This window comes from Arvicanthis niloticus, chromosome 2 (assembly GCF_011762505.2).
Source record: "Arvicanthis niloticus isolate mArvNil1 chromosome 2, mArvNil1.pat.X, whole genome shotgun sequence".
Classification (NCBI taxonomy): domain Eukaryota; kingdom Metazoa; phylum Chordata; class Mammalia; order Rodentia; family Muridae; genus Arvicanthis; species Arvicanthis niloticus.
In genome coordinates this window covers 122,524,100-122,547,015 of record NC_047659.1, presented here as the reverse complement: position 1 = coordinate 122,547,015, position 22,916 = coordinate 122,524,100, and the positions used below count along the sequence as shown (strand labels likewise).

Genomic DNA, 22,916 nt, shown 5'->3' with positions numbered 1-22,916 from the left:
CTCAGCTGCAACCTTCCCAGTGCTGGGATTATAGACCTGTACCATCATGCCTGGCTTCACCAGACATTTTGTTGCTCACCCTACTCACACACCAGTCCCTTCTCCACCTTATTTTTTCATTCATTGCTTTTGTTACTACCTGACTATGATACACAAAATGTTCCTGGTACATACTGGAACCAGCCTGCGTGCTTGGGTTATTGTGTATGGAGTCCTCAGCAGGCTCAGCTGCAGCAGGAAAGGGGGAAGGCCTGTCATTATGGTGACAACCTGTTCCTCAGTTTAACCATCTTAAGGTGTCTTCCTCACTTCAGTGTATTGCTCTTCTTTGTAGGATCCGAGAGTCACTTAAATAACCACAAAAGTCTTCATTTATTCATTGAATTCTTAGTATGTCTGTATGGTCAAAACCCAAAGGACACAAAGGGGTGCATTGGAAAAGGTTTCTCCTGCCCTGTTCTTCAGCCATCAGCTCCCTTCCAGAGGCAACCAATGGAACAAGAGTATTTTGTTTTTGACAAGGTCTGATGTAGCTCAGGCTAGCCTGAGACTCACTCTGTAGCCTAGGATGATCTTGAATGTCTGTTCCTCCTGCGTCCACTCTGAGGATTGACCCCAGGGTCTCCTGCAGGCTGGGCAAGCACTCTGCTGACTGAGCTCTGTCCAGCCTACCTTCCCCTTTTAGAGACAAAGTTTCACTATGCAACTCTGGCTGGTCTGAAACTTGCTGGGTAGACCAGACTGGCCTTGATACCACAGAGATCCACTTGCATCTGCCTCCCCAGGGTTGAGATTAAGGTTTTGCAGTTTGTTCTTTAAGTGTTCATCTACCTTCCTCTGTAGCCACCCACACCTTTTAAAAACAAAGACACTAAACATATCCAGTCCCATGTCTTGCCTTTTCTCAGTGACAGCGTTTTCAGGGCCTGCTCTGTTTCATTGAGAGCACAACATTCTCTCTCCTAGAATCCAGAATTCCACTGGATGTCCTGTAACCTACATCATCCATCTCTTAAATGATGGGCAATTGAGTGACCTCCAGCCTGTGACAATATGCCAGAAACTAGATGGGCACAGCATTTCGGATATCTACTGGAATACATTACTAGTTATAGGTCTGTTGATTGAATGATACGAATGCTTATAAGTTTGATAGATGCTTTCCTTGGGGACTGCTCCAGTCTATCCTCTAGACAACATTAAAGAAGTTGCTTGTAAAAGGCCCTTTATAAGGGATTGCACTGAGTCTTCCTGTAACGCTGCTGCAGGGAGCCTCAAATAGTGACCCCTGGTGGGGAGAAAGTTCTCTAGGAGACCACTTGCTGAGAAAAAAAAACCCTGGTCCCAGCACAGAGCCATTGCACACAGCTGACACCCAGCTAACCCTCCATGTAGACCAGGCTAGCCTTGAATTCATGCCGAGCTTCCCACCTCTACCTCCCAAACACCAAGATAACAACTATGTGACTGCACCCACTTCCCTCATCATCCTTTGTTTTCCAGTTTTCCTTCAGTATGGTGGCTGGGAATGGACCATGGACCTTGGGACTTGGGTAACACTTCAGAATCCTTGTGGATGGACAGATGCTCCACTGTGCTGGATCTAAGCTTCCACTTCAATTGCAAGGGTCCCCCCACCACCACCCTTTATCTGGTTGTAAGGACCCAAGGACATGGTGGTGGAAAGTGCTCAGCAGGGGTCCCAACACAGCGGGGGTTCTCTGATTTCTCCTCTGCTTGATGTACACACCCTAGGAAGCTCTTGTCTGGGACTTATCTGTCTTGGCTGGTGATATGGCACAGCTCCTGCTAAACTAAACTAAATTCAGTAAGTATTTGCTCAGTGAGTGTGTCCACTTGCTAATTCCTCTGTCCACCAGGCCCTTCACTGTGGCCTAACCCCTGACTGACCCTTCAGTCTCTCCTACTCCATTGTCTCTAGCCACACTAGCCCCATACAAGTTCCCTTCTGACATAATGCCTTGCTTATTACTGTTTTCTTTTGCTGAGGCACTTCAATGATGCCACCCCAACCCATAACCTCTCTGTTATAAGTGTACTTTGTCAGAGGCATAGGTGGACATGTGTATGTCTTTCCACAATGTCAGAATGTATTGACTAACAATAAATTTGCCAGCTATGTTGATAGATTTGACTGCCACTTACCAGGCCATCCCAATTTTCCTTGCTATCTGTCAACCATAGATCCTTTTATTCTGATCTTAATAACTACTATTAATTCTTAGAACACATATTCCATGTCATACATGGGTTACAGAATGGCTACAAAGGGGTTAAACTGGGATGCAGAGTTCAGAGAGATATCTCTGGAGGCAAAGGAGTGAGCAGATATTATTGAAGATGACTAGGCAAGACAGCAGAGCATCTGGGAGGAGCACTGGTGGTGGCATGTAGAACTCCAGCACACTTGAGAAGAAGCACATGGCCACTATGATGGCTGGACTTTCAAATATTAGAAAGTTGTGTAGATGGACAGGAGGAGGCCAGTTCTAGTGGAATCAAACAACAGGGACCACTGTGTTCAACTGAAGCCCAGGGACAGTTGGGACTCTCTGCCTGTTGGCCCCTACACACACACACACACAGACACACACACACACACACACACACACACAGAGAGAGACACACATACACAGAGAGAGAGAGAGAGAGACAGAGAGAGACAGAGACAGAGAGAGAAACAAAACAGACACACACGCGCGCAGTGCATGCACACAAAGAAAAAGACACAGAGAGAGACACAAACAATTAGACAGAAAGACACACACACACACACACACACACACCCCAGGTAGTCAGATAACAGGTAGGTGGAAGGGTGTTAGATGTCCTTTTCTTTATGGGGTCCAGTGAGGGTGCTGCATCTGTCATCTTCGATATATTCAGTAAGTCCTCAGGCCTGGTTTGTCTGATATGGTTTCGATACACCCACATGCCCATATGTTCTCAGTCTACTCTGTAAGGTTTTAGGTGACACCTCTTTCTTTGGAGGAGAACGTTCCCAGTCTGAGCATCCTGGCTGGTGCTTCACAGTGATGAGGTCTGTTCCTCAGGTATGGTGCCTCACAGCAGTGGGGGCTGAGCCTCGTGCCTGGTGCTACACGGTGGTGGTGTCTGTGTCAATAACCAAGATGCAGAGTCCTCTGCACTGAAGTCAAGTGAAGCCAAATGCTACTTGTAAAATGGAGTCTCCCAGGCCAAGCTACAGCCTGAACAAGCCATAGCCTGAAGAAGCTGCAGCCTGAACCCGTTCACACAGCTTTGAGAATCATGCCGCCTCATCTCCACACTTTCCCTTTGCCTAGTTTATTTCTAGTTATCCTAAGATCTCAGCTTAAATGTCACTTTCTCAAGAAGCCTTACTCCACCCCTAGATTTAATTTAGGACCCTCTACGCAATCTCACTGGACCGTGAGATTTTGAGCATTATCACAATTAGGAAATGGCACATGAATAAATGTCAACCGCATGATGCCCAGGGCTGGAAGCCCACCAAGCTGAGCACTGCCGCGTCTCACATGGCACTGGGCCTCCTCGTCCTAGCACAGTGCCAGTGCTCACTGGCATTGTCGTTAACACCAACACACATTTCACAGAGGGTTGATCCACCCATTCCCACCTTGGCCCCTACATTCCATCCTCCTCACTTCCAGTGGAAGGAGGGCTACCTGTGAGAGTAAAGGGGTAGGAGAGAAAAAGGAAGAGAAGGAAAGAGAGAGAGAGAGAAAACCCTGGATCCTGGGGCTGAGGGTATAGCTCAACTCATTTGTCAGACTACTTCTCTACCATGCAAAAGCCTTGGGCTCAATCCCCAGCACTCTGAAAAACAGGCATACCTGTAATCTCTGCAGATGAAGGCAAGATCAGAAGTTCAAGGTCATCCTCTGCTATATATCAAGTTTGAGGCCAGCTTGGGCTACATGAGACCTTATCCCAACACAAAACAACCAGCCGGGTCCTTAACTCCCTTCAGGATGTTTAGATTGTGGTCATGCTCATCCAATTAACAGACCTTTCTGGAGCCCACTCTGAGGTCCTTGACCCATGAGAGGAACACTCTGGAATCCATGTCTTATATGGCTTCTGTCCTGGTGAGAATACCAAATACGTGAGGGGAAAAAGACCTCGTCCAAAACAGGGAGACCTAAACCTGCTGAGGGTTGATCTGGTAGCTCGATCGATGTGTGTGTGTGTGTGTGTGTGTGTGTGTGTGTGTGTGCATGTGCACCCAAGGGGGAGAGTAAACACCATTGCATAAGAAAAGCATTATAATCACAGAATCTAACAGAATAAATTTAGGATTGAGTTCATAGTAAAGATTTGCTCCCAGAGGCCTGCAATTTGTTCTGGACTTACACTCGTTTGGGGTCATTTAAGATGTTTCAAGTCAAGCCACAGAGCCATCTGTTGCCTGGTGAAAATCTAGGCAGGGGGAATTGGAGACATGCCCCCACCTGCTGTCTCCATCTGGCTGCATGACCTCGGGAGGATCCCACCCCCTTTCCTGGCCTTAATGTCCTCATCTGTCCAATGGGAATCATATTTCTGCATTATCCAGGGACGTGGGAGGATGAAGCAAGGGCACAGGAGAATCACATGAATGAGAGGGATTATGTTCTGGGTCATGGGAGGAGAGGAAGGGAGGCCTCTCTCCCACCTGCCAAACCCACAGAGGAAGTAGAGGGAGGAGCTGGGGACCACCCAGGCCAACAACCCACATTCAGGACAAGAGCAGGGGTGTGGGCACCTGGACTAGCCATGGACACAAGCTGGTGAGGCAGCCACCCAAGCTGTCGGGAGCATTTGGATGCTGGTACAAAGCTCTGCTGTGCTCTCCACCCCTGATGCAGCTGCAGCTGGTCACCTCTTCAAGGGTTAGGCATCAACCACCCACCCCAACAATACACCCATCACAGTCCAGATGACTGCTTGCCCCCCTCAGCCTATCATCCTACCACAGTCAGGAGGTCTCTCCCAGGTTGACCCCATCATGTCCATGGTTGCTCAAAACTCTCCATAGTTTCTCACCCATCATTCCCTTCATCAAAAGCACCTGGTAGTTTGTGCCTCTTCCTGTTCCCAACCTTAGCATCTATCTCAGCACAGGGTTAGAAGCCTCATGAAGAAGCTACCTTGGTTACAGTTCTGGTTTGTCACCTCGCCCATTCATCAGAATCATTGCTGAGCCCTTACTTTGAGCCATACACTGTTCTGGGACCTATCAGTGGTTCGTGGCTTCACAAAGTCTCCTTCACAGCTCAGGGAGATTGACAGGGGACACCCTAAGTAAAGTAGAGCACACAGGGCAAAGGAGTAGAGAAAGCTGTCCAGGAGTACTGGGAAGAATGTGGTGTCTCCCCCTAACCTCACCTTCTCTGTATCCTAGACTAGCCTTGAATTCTTCACCATCCTGCCTCAACCTCCTGAATGTTGGGACTATACGAGCCATCTTCAAAAACAAAACAAAACCTCTTACCTTCTCTGTTACTGTGGTGGTAGCTGAGTCATTTAGGGTAGGCTAGGGAGTAAGTGATAGTCGTGGAGGGTTTTAAAGCATGAAGGAATCAGGGAGACAGAAGTTCATTATGGCTGTGATCTCAGCCAGAGGCACAGATGGCAGCTTCATCTGCCTGCTGCTCAGGGACTTCATCTGTAAACTAGACATGAATGCACTGACCCCCCCCACCCTTCACCTCAATCAAAAGGACAGGCCTCCAAGTCTCACGCTGATGGCCTTAGCTAGGAAAGCAGGCTCATCATCAGAAAGGCTGCAGTGGCCCAAGGACCATACTTCCCGAGAAGAGTTGTGGATGCTATCATTGAACATACAGAGACTCCAAGGGACGGGCAGAACACTATTGCTATTGGCTGCAGTCCACAAACACCAAGACTGAAGAGCCATACTCCTAAACTGATGTGGTTCAAATTGGAGGTAGACCCAAATGTGACCAAAAGAAGGTCGGATGATGGTGGTGCACACCTTTAATCCAGTATTTGGGAGGCAGAGGCAGACAGGTCTCTGAGTTTGAGGCCAGAGCAAGTTCCAGGACAGACAGGGCTACACAGAGAAACCCTGTCTCCAATCAAAACAAGAAGGAGGAACATAAAGTCACCCTTCTAGAGCTTTAACCCCCTCTACAATATACTAGCCATGTGGTCACCCAGTCTGGACTTACCAGCTGGTCCCCTGAGCTAGCAAGCTAGTTACCTTGAGCTGGCTCTGTTCATCTTCCATGTTCCAGGGTTTAGAAAGTCCACCCTCACATTTATCCCATAATCACTGACTGTGCAAGGTTGTGCCAAGCTCATTCTTGGTCTAGAGATACAGCAGTAAACTGGACAGCCAAGGTCCTGTCGGGGCAAACCTCACTGTCATCTCAAAGGGAATAAGAAAATTTATTCTGAGCCACCAAATATGAGAGCCCATTGCCCCAAACACAGACTCAGCTTACCTCAGATGACTGCTCCATTGTGGACAAAAGTTACGTGAGTTATTCTGTTGTTGTTTGCTTGTTTCTGAGACAGGGTCTCACTGTATCGACCTGGCTGGCCCAGAAAACTCTGTGCTTTCTAGGATAGCTTTGCGCTCACGGAGTGCTGAAATTACAGGTGTGAACCACCAAGCCCAGCCCAGGTTACATGAGCTCTTATTAGTCATAGAACAAAACAAAGGCAAAATTCAACCCATTTGTTAAATACATTGGTAGGACTGCAGTTAGACAAGGAACGGCAAAATAGGGGGAACTGTTACAGGTTTTAGACACTGTCTGCTGACATCCTTAGCAGTTGAGTGATGTGGGATCTATTGGTCTACTTAAAATATATTACACAGGTTTTTACATCATAGCCAAAAAAAAAAAAAAAAAAAAAGTCACAGACGTGGGCAAGGAATGACTAGAAAGGAGAATAAAGACAGCACATGATAATTCAGTTCTGAATCCGCAATATTCCAACTCTTTACAATCACAAAACTTGAACCAGTCAATCAATTTTTAAGTAGGTGTGAGTGACTTCTCCCTGGTAACTTCCATTCACAAACTCCATCTCAAGTTAATGCAGAGAGAGAGAGAGAGAGAGAGAGAGAGAGAGAGAGAGAGAGAGAGAGAGAGAGAGCGCAGTGTAGAGGCGGGGACACACAGCACAGAGGGGGGACATCACAAGTGGATTCACGTCATGACTGCAGTAGTAGAGACTGAGAGAAAATCAAACCAGGCTGAGGGCAACTGTGTGCAAATGTCCTGAGATTCCCCACGGCTCCTTGGTCCAGTGACCTTCTCTTATGTGGAGGAGCATCACTGGCAACCCTGTAGAGAAGTAAAAATGAGGTCATCCCTCCCTCCTCTTCCTAGGATTTCATTCCACTGCCAACCTACCTGGTACTTGTCACTAGCCTTGCCTCAGTGAACAGAGACAGGTCACAGGCGTGGGCAGCAGGGACTGCAGGTGATGCCCTAGGAGGGCTGTAAGGATGGGGATATGGCATCAACATCTCTCTTTCTCCAGGTATTTATATCCAGTGGCTCCTCTGCCTCATCTCCCGCCTTTCTCCCTCACCCATTCTATTACATGTGCATCAGCTTCACTGTTGATGCCCTCGGGGTCATTGCGCTTGCTGCATCCTCTACCTGCAATGCTGTCTCACCCCACCCAGATACCCTCATGGCTCACTCTGTCACCTCCTCCTTACTTCTGTTCCAATGCCACCTCTTCAGAGAAGCCCTCCCTAACTACCTTATCCCAGACCGCTCTGGCATCTCACTCTGTCCACCTTGCATCACTGGGGAACCTGACAACATTTTATCTACAATACAATACAATTTTATCTACAATTTTATTTGACTCTAGGAACATTACATGCATTTGGTTATATCCCTGTCGATGGTCCACTCCCCTGCCTCCCCGCCTGAAGGCAGGCATCATACCTGGCTTTGCTCCCAGTAAACTCAGGAATCTCTGAGCCAGGGAAATTGCTACATTGTTATAACATGAATAGTTAGGTAATATCAGAGATGTCCCAGAGTCAACAATCTGTTCATTTTGACTCTTGGGGATGAGTGTGACCTTCTCTGCAATATCCAGTGACCAGATGTGCCCCCCCCCTCAGGGTCAGCTGGAGCCAAGAAATTTACTGTGGAACCTTCCTTAACCTCTCTCCATGCAGGCCCACCCAGCAGGGGTCAGGGGTGTCAGTTTTTCCAGCCATCTTTGGCCCTAAGGTGAAGAGATGCAGAACTAGGGTCCAGGCCCCAGTGATTCCTGGAAGACTCATTTTTCCTTTGGCAAATACCCCCACTTCCTTCACAGGGCTTGTGCCTGCATTTCTGAACCAGAAGGTGTTTACACAAAACATCCTGGGTTTGGCGACAAATTCACCCTCTATGAGGAATCCTTAATGAAGCTTCCTCCATCCCCACACCACGCAGCTGCAGAGAAAACCGTCTCGTCTCTAGGAATTGAAGGCAGCCGAAAGCCAGACAAGAAGGAGGTGTTTCCAGGCTTCCGGAGGCACAGTTTGTCAATGGCCATAGATAGTTGTAAGACGGAGGCCAGCACCCTCGGCCTGGGGATCTGTGCATGATTAGCCATTCTCCCAGACTCAGCCTGCAGTCATAAAAGTAAACAGTCATAATCCTGTCTACACAAAAGCAGCCGCTGAATTCAACGGAGTCAAAAAATATGAATGGGCTAAGTTACCCAGAGTCAAAAAAAGGAGACTGAAAATGAACATCAGAGTTGGGCCGTAGGGCCTCAGCGAGTGAGGAGTGCTCACTTTACAAGAATGAGGCTCTGAGTTTGAATCCCAAGCACCTACAGAAAAACCCAGACATGGTTATGTGGACCTGTTACCTCAGCATTGGGGAACAAACAATGACAGACAGATCCAGAGAGCTCAATGTTTAGCAAGCCAGCCCAAAAGTACGCTTCTGTTCCAATGAGGGGCCCTATTTCAAGACAATAAGGTGGAGAACGCCAGAGGGAGACACCTGACACCCTACTCTGGCCTCTGCTTGTGTCTGCAGGGGCACAAAGCACTCTCACAATCGTGCCCCCCACACATACACTCACACAAAAGAAAATCGATGAGATAGCTGAGTGGTAGAGCGGAGTGTTTGGGAGGCACTGGGGTAATTCCAGTTCCACACACGGAAAAAACGAGAGGATGGGTGAGGCAGAAACCCCCAGGCCCCACGTCTGAGCCTCCAGATTTGCAACTGTTACCGTAAGACTTTGGGGGATCCCTCCGGTTCTGTCAGGCAGTCATCAGCGCCCCCCCCCCACACACACACCTCCTCTGGGAAGTCCTGGATCACTCTTCAGCTCTTACTGACACTTCATTGCTCACCCTGGACAGTTTCCAGCTCCTTCTGTGAGCCTCGGCTTGCTACTGTGGGCATTAGATTCAACAAATGCTGCGGCCAGATGCAATTTAAAAATGATTACTGCTTTCTTTGAGAGAGAGAGAGAGAGAGAGAGAGAGAGAGAGAGAGAGAGAGAGAGAGAGAGAGAGAGAGAGAGAAGGGGGATTTCTATCACTCATTATTTACAAACTGGAAGCTGAAAGCATCGCGGGTTAAAATATGAGTCTTTCTGCCATACTCAGTTTCTTGGCGTCGTTAAACAGGGCCTAATGATCTCTGTGTCTCCAAAGCCCTTATCGATACCTTCCATAATGTGTAATTATTTTGCCATCAGTGTTCGTTGTTTCCCAATGGAATGACGTTCCTAGAGTCGGGATGTTTTATTTGCAGCCGCGTTCCTGACACCCAACCTGGTAAAATGCCCAGGAACCCTTTGAAGGGAGGGAAAAGGACAGCGCGTTGCGTTGCTCCTTCCGAGCCTGCAGGGGGCGCACCTGCTCTGCTCCCAAAGCCTGCCCCGCCCTGGAGCCCCGCTGAGGAGCATGCTCTTTTCACTGCGCAGGCGTGCCGGAAGTCTCAGAACGGCGCGTGCGCGGAAGGAGCTGAGGCGAAGTGGCAGTGCGAGAAAGTCAGAAGGGGTTCGTGGCACCATGCAGTCCCCCGAGGCGGAGCGGGTTCTCCGGTACCTGGTGGAAGTGGAGGAGCTGGCAGAGGCGGTGCTGTCAGACAAGCGGCAGGTGAGAGACACGGCAGCCACGAGCGCCCTCCGCAACTCTGCCGGGTCGCAGGAAGTTCACCCGGCCTCCCGGCGTCACTGCTCCTAGCGGCCTGGCGCGGAGGGAGCGCCAGTTCTGTGTTGGGCAGTCGCCTTCCTTTCACCCTGCCCCATCATTGCTGGTCCTCCGGATCCTTACCTTCTGCGACTTCGCTGACACCACTTTCCAAACGCAGTCCCAGGCCCATCGTGAATCAGGTTGCTGGAACATGGGCGGCATATGTCTGGGCAGCACGGTGACGTGCATGGCGGGGAGGGGGCAGCGGGGGGGGGGCGACGGGGTTGAGGGCCTCGTAGATCCGAAAGGGGTGCTTGGTTCTGGTTCTGTGGTAAGTGCTTAGTCCCTAAAGGGAGTTCGTCCTGAGGATGTTATCATTGAATTGTGATTGATTGACAGACGGTTGATTTAGAGGGTCTCATGTATCTTCCACTGGCCTCGAACACACTGTGTCATCTGGAATAACCTTGAACAATCCGTGGTCTATCCTCCTCAGTCTCCTGAGTTCTGGGATTATAGGTGTGCATTTAGATTTTAAAAGGCGCTCTCTGGGTGCTTCCTAGAGTGCAAGGAACAATTTAGATGATTCAGATAGTCTGCCTTTAGACCAGATAGTAGTGATGGGGGTGAGACATATATTTGATGGTCTTCAAAAGCTTCATAATGACTCTTTGTGGTCCATATTTGAGGAGGCTTGGTGGTTCACTAGCTGCAGCCTCAGAAAGTCACCTCTTGAATAGTTGTCATAGTGGTACCTTGCCACAGGTGCTCTAGTCCAGTGTGGTTGAGTGTCTGGTCAGACTGTCAAGAGTTACCTAACAGGAGCTTGTCAATAATCACTGTCTAGAGGAGACACTCAACTAATTCCCTGGTGACCCTGGTATACTCTCGAGTTTGATTGGATGACACAAAATGATTCAATCTGCAAACATTTTCCTTCTCTGGAGGGAGAAGCTCCTGCACAAGCAGAGGAACTGGAAGCTGAGCGGATTCACACCTGAGTCCTCCATGTTAGGCAAGACATTGGAACTTAGCCAGGATGGTACCCTGCCTCTTCACATTGGGGCAGGAGGCAGCTGAGTTCCTATCTGCTCCTTTTTCCAGATCGTAGACCTGGACACCAAGAGGAATCAGAACCGAGAGGGCCTGAGGGCCCTACAGAAGAACCCGAATGTCTCTGGTAAGTTGTGACATCCTTACTGAAGCCCTGGAAGCTGGTTCAGTTGTCTTCTGAAGGACTTCATTATCCCTGGTAGAGACCAGACAGGAGGCTGGGACTTCGTGACTCACCCTCGTGGGAAACTAGGACAGCGTGTGGAGAAGAGCGAGCAAGCGATGCGGGTCAGACATATGCTGTGACTCAGAGTTTTAGCTGCTCACTTCAGTGATGGGCCATTAGCTCATCGCTCACTGATGGCAGATACGGAGAGTGCTCACCGCACATAAAAGCGAGGGTTCTTCCCTTATGTTCCACATGAGGAAAGCAGCATAAACATAAATAAAAATTGTGAGAAAGCTAAAGATGGGGTGGGCATGAATGGCTGTTGAGACTGTCTGGGGGGAGGGGATGGGGGGAGGTAGATGAAGCTAGGTGGCTATCGTTGGTCGTGTGAGCAAGCAGGGGATGACATGAAGCAGTTCTGGAAAGGTGGGCAGCATTCAGGCCACAGTGAAGGGCACTGACATGTAGGGCACACACGGACTTATCTCACCTGAGTGAGACCCAGAGCTGCCCTGTGAGATTCCACATGTACCAGCCCCACACACCCCACCGTATTAGTGTGACTCTCCCACGCACTCACTGGTCCCTTGGTTGTCTGCCTGGCTCTGTTGTCACACATGTCTGTAGGTGAGGGGTCCTCCTTTCCTCAGTTCTCCGCCAGGGTGTCACATCTGCTTAGATATCTCATACCAACTTTGAACATCTCTGTCCTCTGACCCTTCCCAGTACTTTAAACAACTTTGTTCTTTTAGGAACTGGTCCTTTTAGTAACAACTCTGTGGGCTCTTTTCTCTTCCACCCTTTTCTTTTACCTTCTCAACCCCCTAACACTAGATAAGAGAGAGAAAAGGATAGAGGGAAAGGAAAAAGCCCCCTGAATAAAGTCAGGGGTCGGAATTGGGCAGCGCTATCATTAGACTGCTTCCTGCTGATTAGGGACATCGAGTTCCTTGGGGCAAGTTTGATCTTCACCTTCAGGATATCTAATTTCTTCTTGTTTTTTCTTTGCATATGACTACTCAAAAACCTGTGACCATCAACCCTGCCTCTCAGGGCCCTAGCAATATTTTACCCTCTCAAAAGTCCTCAGAATTCCAAAAATCACACACTCGAAGAAACTTATCTGCAGCTGGCAAAATCACGCCAGAGCAGGAGGCATACCCTAGTCAGCTACTGAGGTAGTCTGAGGCAGTCTGAGGCAGTCTGAGGCAGTCTGAGGCAGTCGGAGGCAGTCGGAGGCAGTCGGAGGTAGTCGGAGGTAGTCGGAGGTAGTCGGAGGTAGTCCGGTATCCCACCTAGTCAGCTGCTGAGGCAGTCTGAGACAGCCCCATATCCCACCTAGTCAGCTGCTGAGGCAGTCTGAGACAGCCCCATATCCCACCTAGTCAGCTGCTGAGACAGTTTGAAGCAACCCTGTATCCCACACCTGGAATTATAACGAAAACAGTCTTACAGTTTAAAGAAACAAAAATGCCAAAATTGTCAATATAATTTTTATACTCGTTCTTAGCGGTGTGTGAAAAAACAGCTTTGTTCATTCCCCATCGTTTGCTATGATGTGAGTTCTGTGAGTGCATGGACTGCCTTGTTCTGCTGTGTTCGTAGCACAAACGTGCCTGTCAGATAATAGGTGCTTCAGAAAGAAAAAACCAAACGTGATGAAGAAATGTTTGCTGTTTCAGAAGATGTGATGGTTTGCTTTGGGAACATGTTCATCAGAATGCCTCACCCTAAGACGAAGGAAATGATCCAGAAAGGTAAGGTGTCCTGGGGCTGGGCCAAGGACATGGCTTGGCTACCTTCCCCACTAGCCTGGGTCATAATCCAGCACTGAGAACCAAAACTGTGGATCAGGCTGGGGAAAGACAAAGGGCATTTTTTTCATACAAGGCCTTTGCTCTCTGAAAATAAGATCACTCTGCCAAAATCTCATTGTCAAAGCTATCCTTAGCTGCAAAGGATCCTGGATAAGTAAAGCTTTTCATGAGCCTGTGTGTGTTGCAATGGGTATGTACATGCGGAGGTCAGAATAGGATGTCAGGTGTCCTCCTTAAGTGTTTTTCACCCTACTTCCTACCTCGAAGTGGGATCTCTCAACCTCTTCCACCTCTTTGGCTACCTTGGTTGGCCAGCAAGCTCTCTGCATGTGCCTATCTCTGTCCCCTAGTGCTGGGACATGTGTGCTTTTACCTGGGTACTGGGGATTCCATGCTCACACGTGCAGAGCAAGCACTCTTACTGACTGAGCCAGTACCCGAGTGAGCTTTACTTTCCATGCCCCCTGCAGCTGAGACTGTGCTGAAAGTGGAGGTGTGACTGAGGACGTAGCCTAGTGGTAGAGCATTTTCCTAGCCTGTGTAGGGCCCTGGGTTTAATTCCCAGCACTGCAAGAAAATGGAGTTTAGGAGGAGTGAGCCTCTATGGTCTGTACAGCTTGTGTAAGCAAAGTATTGCTCAGGTTTCCAAAACCACGAGCAACTGGAGTCTCCTTGGGGAAGCTCTGTAAAGACAAGGCTGCAGGTGGGTCCTTGCCTGGGAAAAGACAGATTACACTTGTTTTCTCTTTCACATCCTTGAAAACACGTGGATCAAAGGGACCAGTAAGGCTGCCTTTCCTGAAGACAGGATATCTTTACACTTTTTGGAATTAGAGCAAACGTGCAGAAATTTCAGCTGTTCTATTAAGGTAGTGGGGTTAAAATGAAGTTGGAAAGTTGGGTTGGAAAGATGGCTTATATTAAGCATACTGGTTACTCTTCCAGAAGACCAGGGTTCAGTTTCAATCACCACATAGTGGCTCACAACTGGTGTCACTTCAATTCCAGGGGCTCCAACATCCTTTTCCAGCCTCTATGAGCACCAGGCATGCCATGGTGTGCAAACATGCAGGCAGGCAAAACACCTAGACGCAAAATAATACATTTTAAGAATTATTTTAAAATTAAGGCTCAATGTGCTGGGGTAATGAATGGGCCAGAGACTGTATACCTGAAAACTTAGGAGTCACTACCTGAATTCAGGATTTGATGTTGTGTCCTGCTACCCCACAGATGTTGTCTAATCTCTTATCTATGTGGGTTCTAGTTTTTTCTCAAATCAATATAGGGTGAACAAGTTCATAAATCGTTTATTTATAGAGAAATAAGTCCATTACCAAAGCATGACTAGTTGGGGCTTTTCTTCATTAGGAAGTGAGAGCAGGCCAGCAGCTGATGGCCAGTGGAATGTCCCTCACAGCAGTTGGTTGATAAGCTTTGAAGGGTACCTGTGTCTTTGTGCCAGCACTCCTCAGTGTAGTCTATGGTGATGCCAGGCTGGTCCTTCCTATCCACCGTGGCAGACTAGGTTATACTGGAACAGCATGCTCTCCCACTGGCTACTTAGGCCACATTTTCACAGGTCTTTGATGGGATGTTTGTAAAGTTCCTTAACCATCCAGTAGCCAGCCACCCAGCATTCTTTGAATAACTGAGTGACAGGCCTTGTTCTGGGCCAGCTCAGGGACTTGGGCAGGTAGTGTCTCTAGGTTAGCCCTGTCTCTGCTGGTCTCTGAGGTCACCTTTTCCTTCCTGTGTGCTACAAGCCTTGACCCTCAAGGGTGTTAGGTGGAAACTGGGGTCCCTCTCTGTAACATAACCTTGTCTATCTGCCTGCTGCACTTTTTTTTTTTTTTACAGATCAGGAGCACCTGGATAAAGAAATAGAAAGGCTCCGGAGTCAACTTAAAGTGAAAGTTAACCGCCTCTTTGAAGCCCAAGGTATTGGCCTGGTGGGGCTGGAGGTGGGAGAGGAGAAATCCCTTGAGAGAATGTTAGAGAGTGGGTGTGCAAAGCCACTCAAGTGAGCAGTGGGAAACGAACAGCCATTGTCTGTAGCTGCTCAGAGGACATCGAGGCTTGTGAAGCCTATTCTTGTCACAGCTCCTTTCCCAGGCACTGAGAGCTGCCTGGGATGATCTCACATGGTATGGGTACTAGGTTACCTAGGACAGGAGGAACTCAGAGCTTCTGAGTAAACCAGCACATTGGATCCCAGGTCTGATTGGAACCTGGAGGTCTGGGCAGCAGCCAGGACTATGCAGGTTTGGTCCAGGAGCAGTATTGGTCTGCATCAGCCTGTGCAGTGCAGAATCTGAGGCCCAGCCTGTACCTCTCAGGCTGAGCTGGCAGTATAAATGCAGTGTTAGCCACTTTTCTGGGCCTGGCTCCAGAGCCAGCAGTAAGTTGGGCAGCAGGAGGCCCAACTTGATTGTGACTTTCTACTCCTTGCAGGAAAACCGGAGCTGAAGGGTTTTAACCTGAACCCCCTCAACCAGGATGAGCTTAAAGCCCTCAAGGTCATCTTGAAAGGATGAGACTCACAGCAGGATGGGGGACCTATGACTAGTACCCTCCCCAGCCTTGAGACCTGCAAGGACAGGATTGTCTATTTAAGGGGACAGGCATCAGAAATGTGGCTTTTGTATAAACCTTTTTCTGTAGTGCTTGGCTGCTTTGTGACAAGAGAGAACCCTTAGTCTGTTCTGTGGGCTTGGCCTGGCCATCAGAGGTTGGACACAAGACCTATTGACAGGCCCTGGCAGCTGTCAGTAGGTGTGTGGGTGTGTGAGAATGCCTGCAGCCGACACTTCTCAACAGTAGCCTGCTGTTCAGATGGGCCTGGCCAGGGATGGAGGGAGAGGGCAAACCCAGAGCTTCATTCCAGTTTTCTGCATGGCGAGGCATTTTTAGGCAGTGTGTGTGGCAACTGGAATAAAGCAGGAGACTGACCGTTCACTTCTGTGTGAAGCAGACCCAGTGCTTCTCACCAGCTGCAGGATAGACATTCATTTCTCCACTGCTCCAGTTCTGTCCTTTTTTCTGCTGGCTTCTGTAGTAGGTGCTGCCAGTCACCCTCTGTGGATGTTCTTGAGGTAGGAACCCTTATCGAGTTCTGGCCCAGGGCTGGCAAGCAGTATCCTTCCTGATGTGACTCGACATGGAGCATCCTCCCGGCCTCTGAGAGCAGGGCCTGCCTGGCTGGCTCAGGATCATGGTGTAAGTGTGGTATGAGTGAGATCATGGTGATCGTGGTGTGAGTGGTATGAGATCATGGTGTGAGTGTCGTATGAGAGCAAAACTGGCCTCCTTTCCCTGCGGCTCAATAAACATTAACTGAACAAACCACAGCTCCGAGTTGTCACCTCATTCTGTCCTTCACCAAGGGCCCTACCCTTCTATTAGAGTGCTACCTAAAAAATGGGGGTGGTTTTTGCCTTAAAGTGTGTGACATCAGCAGTAGACAGATTACTCTCTGTTACCCTCACTGCATTTGGCCCATAGTTACACCAAAAACAAGCTGATGTAACTATATTATAAGTTTCTTGAAAAAAAGGGGTGGAGAGGTGGCTCTGGGGTTAAGAGCACTTGCCATTTTCAGAGGACAAGTTAAGTTCCCAGCCCCACAAATTATCTTACAACCATCCCTAACTCCAGTTCTAGGGAACTGATGCCTTCTGATCTCCACAGGCATATACAGTACATGCACACATATATGTATACATGCAGAACATCCATACAAATCTTTAAAAATGAACTAGTCAGATATGGTGGTATACACCTTTAATACCAGCACTTGGGAGGCAGAGGTAGGTAGAAATTTCTGTTTCCAATTGTCATACACACTGCTTGAGTTCAAGGCCAGCCTTGTTTACAGAGGAAGTTCCAGGACGGACCCTGTCTTAAAAAACAGGAAAGGAACTAGAAATTAGAAATAAGCCAAACATTTTGAATATTGCTGATGCCTTCAAGGAATATTTTAAAATTTATGTTAAGAAAAACACCGTATGTAAGGCAAATTTGATCCATGCCTAAGGTTGTTTTCTTGGGTTTTACAGGCATTCCTATGGTAGACCCAGACCAGGCCACATGTCTGTACTGGGCTCTAGTTAGAAGACCATAGTTTCAGAGGAAGGCAGCAGCTTAACTCAGGCCAAAGGAGGTGCTTGAGCCCTGAGGTGGGACCAGCAGTGTGACCTACTGACTGTAGGTAGAGGCTATGTGGTCTCCAAGAGACAAACTGCAGGGCAAAAGGGGAGATGATTCTGTCTACCCAACTCCTTTATAAGCTTTTAACTTCTAAATAAATAAATAAAATGCAAACCCAACAAATTCACTTTGACGGAGCTACCTGGTGCTTCTGCCTGCGAGGGTGCTAAGCCAAACAGCACATCAGTCCTGTATTCTGGAAGAACCTCAAATCTATACTTGGGGGCTGTGGCTTTGGGAGACCTCTGGGCTCTAGGAGCAGATCCAGAGTGGCTTAGCTACCAACCTCCCACAGTCAGTTGGTTCACTTCTTAATTTGCTGGTGATTCTTTCCCAGACTTTCCTTTGTGCTTACTTTATGTAGCCAAGGTTTGCACTTCTGGACAAAGACTGCCCAAAAGGTAGGTGTTGCTGCTTGGGCCCCCTGGAGGCCCCTTCTCCATAGGGTAAGTTGCCTTCCAGCCCAGGCTTACTGCCACCTTTTAGACCAGGAGGGGAGGCCTCTGACAGGATGTAGAAAGGCACCTTACTCCCAGTGTGATCTTGCCTGTCAACTGGAGCCATACTTTCTGGTTTTAAAATCAAAGCCCTAAATGAGAGGCAGGTTTTCCCAGGGACCATAGCTAAGCGGTGCTGCCTTCCAAGTTCTCATTACTGCCTGAAACCCAGGAGGTCCTAGCTCTGTAGTCTTGACATAGCATAGGACAGGGTACATTTGGGGCTTGGCACTATCCTAGACCTCCAGTGGACAATCTAAAGTAATTTATTTTGCTAATATTGCTTAAAGACAAGTTTCTTAGCCTAGAGGACCCATGATTAAAGAGACATCAAAATGTCAGCGGCATCCTGAGCCAGGCCCAGTGCTGAGTGGCTCTAAGCCTGTGCTTTATTAGACATGCTCTCTGAGTGGTGGAACTTGCTGCTTGGCCTCTTTGGGCCCAGTTGCCAGTCTGTCAAAGATGAGCCCACCCAGTTCCAAAGATTGACTGTTCCTGGTTCAAAGATGCACAGGACTGGAGTGGGGAGTCCAGGGAGTCTGGTCCAAGTAGCCAGCTGAAGCTGCCTGTCCAGTAAAACAGCTGCCAAGCTGGAGGGAGGAAAGACTGGTGCACTGTGCTGGAATCCCGCTGCCAGAGGCCAGGGCGGCACCTGCCAGGGCCTCATTTCTTCTGGCTGGGGGTCAGCTAGGGGTTTTCTTCTGCACTTGAAGGGATCGGAACAGCTGCCTCAGCTGCTCCTTCCGATCATTGATGCAGCCTAGAAAGAATATGAGGTGTTGGTTGCCGTGGCCTGTATACCCCCTAGCTGGTACAAAGTGGTAGGCAGCAGGAATTGTGTGGCCATGGGTGGCCCACTTCTGTACTGGGCTGGCCCTCACCTCACCTCTGAGTATCTGCTTTCTCAGGATGGCACCACTTGCCTTGCAGAGTGAGTTCAGAGGTCACCAAATGCCTAAGCTAACTGGGAGTTCACCTGCTGTTTCAGGCACTGGCCCATACTGGCCCCAGAAGAGCTTGTTGAGCCTGTCCATTCCATGTGGCCAGCAGACTCAGGGTACCATTTACCACAAGTTGCGTGAGTAGCAGAACTGGGAGTTGACCTGAGGTTGTGCAGAGCCAGAGTCACATTCAGCTGCTTCTTCAGACGACACTATCCTTGGCTTTGCTCAGTGAACACACACAAAAGCCAGCAGTGCCCGATGCCTACTAAGTGCTAACTTACATCTCTTACCAGCATGTCCAGTGTCTCCATGCCAAATGGCTGCCTCTGCCTGCACATTCACCAACCAACCTGTTCCCTGCTTGGTCTCAGAGCTGGTTCTTTAAGGCAACACCAGATTTACTCTTAGCTAGGCATATTTATGACACTTGTGAGTGCTACTGGAATGATCTAGGTCATACTTAACACATGTGTGGCCTGAGACTGGAATGACACTCCATGGCCACAAGGATTGACTTGGAGATTCCTGCTTCCTTCTTAATAACCCTGATTCCATCCTTGCCTCCAAGGCTGCCTCCAGCTGCCAAGGCCTCTACATTCTGACCCTGTGCATCCTTGTCGTTTTCCAAAGTGATTCCAGGGAGCCTGCTTTACTGTTTTAGCTCACTTCTCATGCCAAATCTTCAGGTCCAGTGCAAACCCTTTCTTGGAGTTCCAGATTCATCACTGGATTTTTTTGCTAACCTTTCACCCAGGGCCCCTGAACACATTTCTAACTTGTCCTCAATCATCATCATTCTTCTCCTCCCGGCTCCCAAAACAGCTCCTCCCACTTACTACCAAACACAAAACCGGAAAACTTGAAAGCGATTCTAGAGATTTCTACAGAAGTGGTCCTCTCTCTGCCTATCTGAGTGGCTGCAAATCAGCCAGATCTTCATTCCCATACGCATCTACAGTTTTCAAAGTCTGCTGTTGGAGCAACCAGAAGACAATCTGAGCATTCAGCAGACCTGCTGGGGGTGGCAAGAAGGGGAGGGAAGGGTCACCCAGGCATCTCAAACTATTGTGTCAGTCTCCTAGGTCATACCTAACACATGTGTGGCCTGAGACACACCCCCACAGCACTCCAGAGTCTTATGAATATCAGGCAAGCACTCTAACTTTGAGACAGGGTTTCACCAAGTTAGACTGGCCTTGAACCCAGTTTGAAGTACAGGCAGACCATGAACTTGTGACTCATCTCCCTCAGTCTCCCTAGTGGCTGGATTTACAAGTCTGTGGTCCTCGGCCTAGCTAGGTCATCCCCGTTCTATTTAAGTATTAGGGTTTGTTGTGTGCAGCCAAGCCTAGTCCTAACTCATACTAAACTCTTTAAAAGATATAAAATCTCTTGTGAAAGAAACAGGATTTTAACACCCAGGAGGCAGAAGCAGGTGGATCTCTGTGAGTTCAAAGCCAGACTGATCTATATAGTAAGTTCTAGGTCATCCAGAGCTACACAGTGAGACCCTGTGGCCCAAGAAAAATTTTAAAAGGAGCCACAGAACAAAATTAAAAACAACTAATGAGAAACTTAGGAAAATGTTTACTGTACATTTGATGGATAGGGTGGGACAGGGGCCATATCTTCAGCCATTAATGTTGTGTCTTTACAAATGTAGAAAAAAAAACTATAGGCGATCCAGAGAAAACCAGGTCCAGGCTGGGCATAACAGTGCACACCTTTAATCCCAGCACTGAGAAGGCAGAAACAGGTGGATCACTTTGAGTCTGAGGCCAGCTTAGGGGGCTACATAGTTCCAGGATATCCGGAGATACATAGTGAGGCTGTCTCAAAAAGTAGAAAAGGAAGGAAGGAAGGAAGGAAGGAAGGAAGGAAGGAAGGAAGGAAGGAAGGAAGAAGGAAGAAGGAAGAAGGAAGAAGGAATACAGGTAAAGAGAAGAGGCCAGGGATGGTGGCACATGCCTACAATCCCAGCACTTTGTAGGCTGAGGCAGAAGGATTAGAAAGGACTTTAAGCCCAGCCTTAGCTCCATAGTGAGTTGAAGGCTCCCTTGGGCTATGTGTGGTTCAGTTGGCGAAGTGTTTGCCTAACATGCATGAGGTGCTGGGTTCAAGTCCTAATAGCATGAAAACATGGCATGTTAGCACACACCTATGGTCCTGGTGCTCAGGAAGCAGAAACAGGAAGATCAGAAATTCAAGGCCACTCTGACTACCCAGTGAGTTAAACAACAGCCTAGGCTACACAAAAACCTGTCTAAACCCCACCACTAAACCAACAAAAAAGTAAATTCCCTGTGAGAACTTGGGTCATGCTCCTTTGTAAAGGTGGTCTACTATTAAAAAGAGAAATCAGTCAAAAGCCAGAATGGCTTATAAAAGGGAAATGCAAATTAAAAACTGAAGCCTCTTCAGTAATCAATGGAATTAAAATAATAATAGATTCACTAAGGGGCGTGGACCTCTTTCTAGTAAGCCTATCCCTTTGGCTCAGTGACTCTACTTCCAGGAAGCTAGAAGAAAATAGCCAGTTTCAGTGGGTTTCACGGGAGAGGATGTTCACCACAGGGTTATTTAGAAAAGTTAAAAAAAAAAAAAATGAGATCACACCAAATGCCCAACGGTAAGAAATTGGCTTGCTAAATGTGGGCTAAAACGCTCTGCAGCCTTGCTCTAACCACTCTGTAACTCTGTAACCCTTCTGAGATGAGGCCAGAGTTCAGGGGTTAGGGTTCAGGATGGCCCATCTCTATGACAACAGCCTTTGGTGGTCTGTGTAATTTTTGGAGACGATTTCCTCGTTCATGGGATAATCACAGAAGATACCACATGATGTGGTAATGCACATAAACCGCCCTGGCTAACACGTGCTTCCCACGGGAAAGCCTTCGGTGGGCCTTTGTACTCCTGGATGGAGAGAAGCCACGTGGATGGAGAGAAGCCACGTGGATGGAGAGAAGCCACTTGGAAAGTGGGACTCCAAATGCCAGTCTGGTGCCAGATTTACAAAAATATGAATATATGCATTTTTTAAAACTGGAAGGAAACACCAGATTGTTAATGATGGTTATGTCTGGATGTGTTTTAGATTTTCCTTCTTTAGTTTTCAAATACTCTACAATGAGTGTGAATTTCTATAATCAGGAATTTTTTTCACACTTCACATACTACCTTGAAGAGTCCTACAGTCTTTAACTTTTCTAATGATAATTTGTTCTCCACTCCAGTCTTGAAATCCCCCTCCACACAACTTAGAAATTTCTCACTATAATGGGCAGGGTCCTACCGAGAGCGTCCAACCGTTTGACATTGTGAACAGACATTGTCATCTACAAAGTTCACACTTGAATAAAAATCTCATAACTGTTTTAAGTAAGTACACAATTTTGTGTTGGGCCACATTCACTGCCACTCTTAGCTGCATTCAGTCCCCAGGCTGCATTGAACATGACACCTGTAAGACACTACTCATCTTTATGTTACAGATGAAGAACAGAGAAGTCAAGCTTCTCGCCCAAGTCACACAGCTGGTATGCTGTAGACTGGACTTACACAATCTCACTGCTATGCCAAGTGGCCCCAGTCTCCCTCCACTTCCTATGACGTTCCTCTCCCATTCACTTCCTGTCCGGCTCAGCGTACCTAGGTGAGTGTTGGTCACAAAGTTTCCCATCCCTGATAGGTCAGAAGGCCCCTCCTCTCTGCTGACGGGGCCATCATTCCACATAAGGTCGAAGCCCCCGACTCTCTTCTCCTTTCCTGTGAGCCTGGGGATGCACAGGGTGAAATAACATGCAGTTGGTGAGGCTTTGAGACAGGACCTGTCCAGATCTGTAGTGGGGCAGATTCATCTTCTACTGAGTTCGTCTTCTACTCAGGAGGAGGTCCTTCTCATCCCGTTAGTAATGTGCTTCCAATTTGTAGCTGGTGGTTTTAAATCTGCCCCTCCCCCTCAAGGATTCACCCTCTCCTGAAACTGGCCCTGTATGTTTCCCAGGACTTGGTGTTAGAGGTAAGTAGCCTCTTAGTGAGTGTTGTGAGACGGGTACTTAACAGGGCATTGTCTCA

The 22,916-nt window shown here is 48.2% G+C and overlaps 2 protein-coding genes across 6 annotated transcripts in view; one reads left to right on the top strand and one right to left on the bottom strand.

Moving 5' to 3' along the window:
• Positions 1 to 9,947: 9,947 nt before the first annotated feature.
• Positions 9,948 to 16,542, top strand: Pdrg1 (p53 and DNA damage regulated 1). Of its 2 annotated transcripts, none has more exons than XM_034496394.2 (5): positions 9,948 to 10,117; positions 11,258 to 11,333; positions 13,058 to 13,132; positions 15,053 to 15,133; positions 15,647 to 16,542. In XM_034496394.2, the coding sequence occupies exons 1-5, from the start codon at positions 10,031 to 10,033 to the stop codon at positions 15,727 to 15,729; spliced, it is 402 nt and encodes a 133-aa protein (XP_034352285.1). In that variant the 5' UTR covers positions 9,948 to 10,030; the 3' UTR covers positions 15,730 to 16,542. The 2 variants fall into 2 exon arrangements, with proteins under 2 accessions (XP_034352285.1, XP_076786118.1); XM_076930003.1 differs by having other exon boundaries at positions 9,951 to 10,353; positions 15,647 to 16,041.
• Positions 14,040 to 22,916, bottom strand: part of Ttll9 (tubulin tyrosine ligase like 9) — a 52,316-nt gene continuing 43,439 nt past the window's right edge. For 2 of the 4 annotated variants that reach the window (XM_076930000.1, XM_076930002.1), the window contains 2 exons: positions 22,491 to 22,615; positions 14,040 to 14,277 (listed from right to left, as the gene is read on the bottom strand). In XM_076930000.1, the coding sequence (XP_076786115.1) occupies positions 14,186 to 14,277; positions 22,491 to 22,615 (217 nt within the window). In that variant the 3' untranslated portion in view covers positions 14,040 to 14,185. Of the gene's footprint in view, positions 14,278 to 18,230; positions 18,659 to 22,490; positions 22,616 to 22,916 lie in introns of those variants that run through there. The other 2 variants (XM_034496794.2, XM_076930001.1) reach the window with 2 other exon arrangements.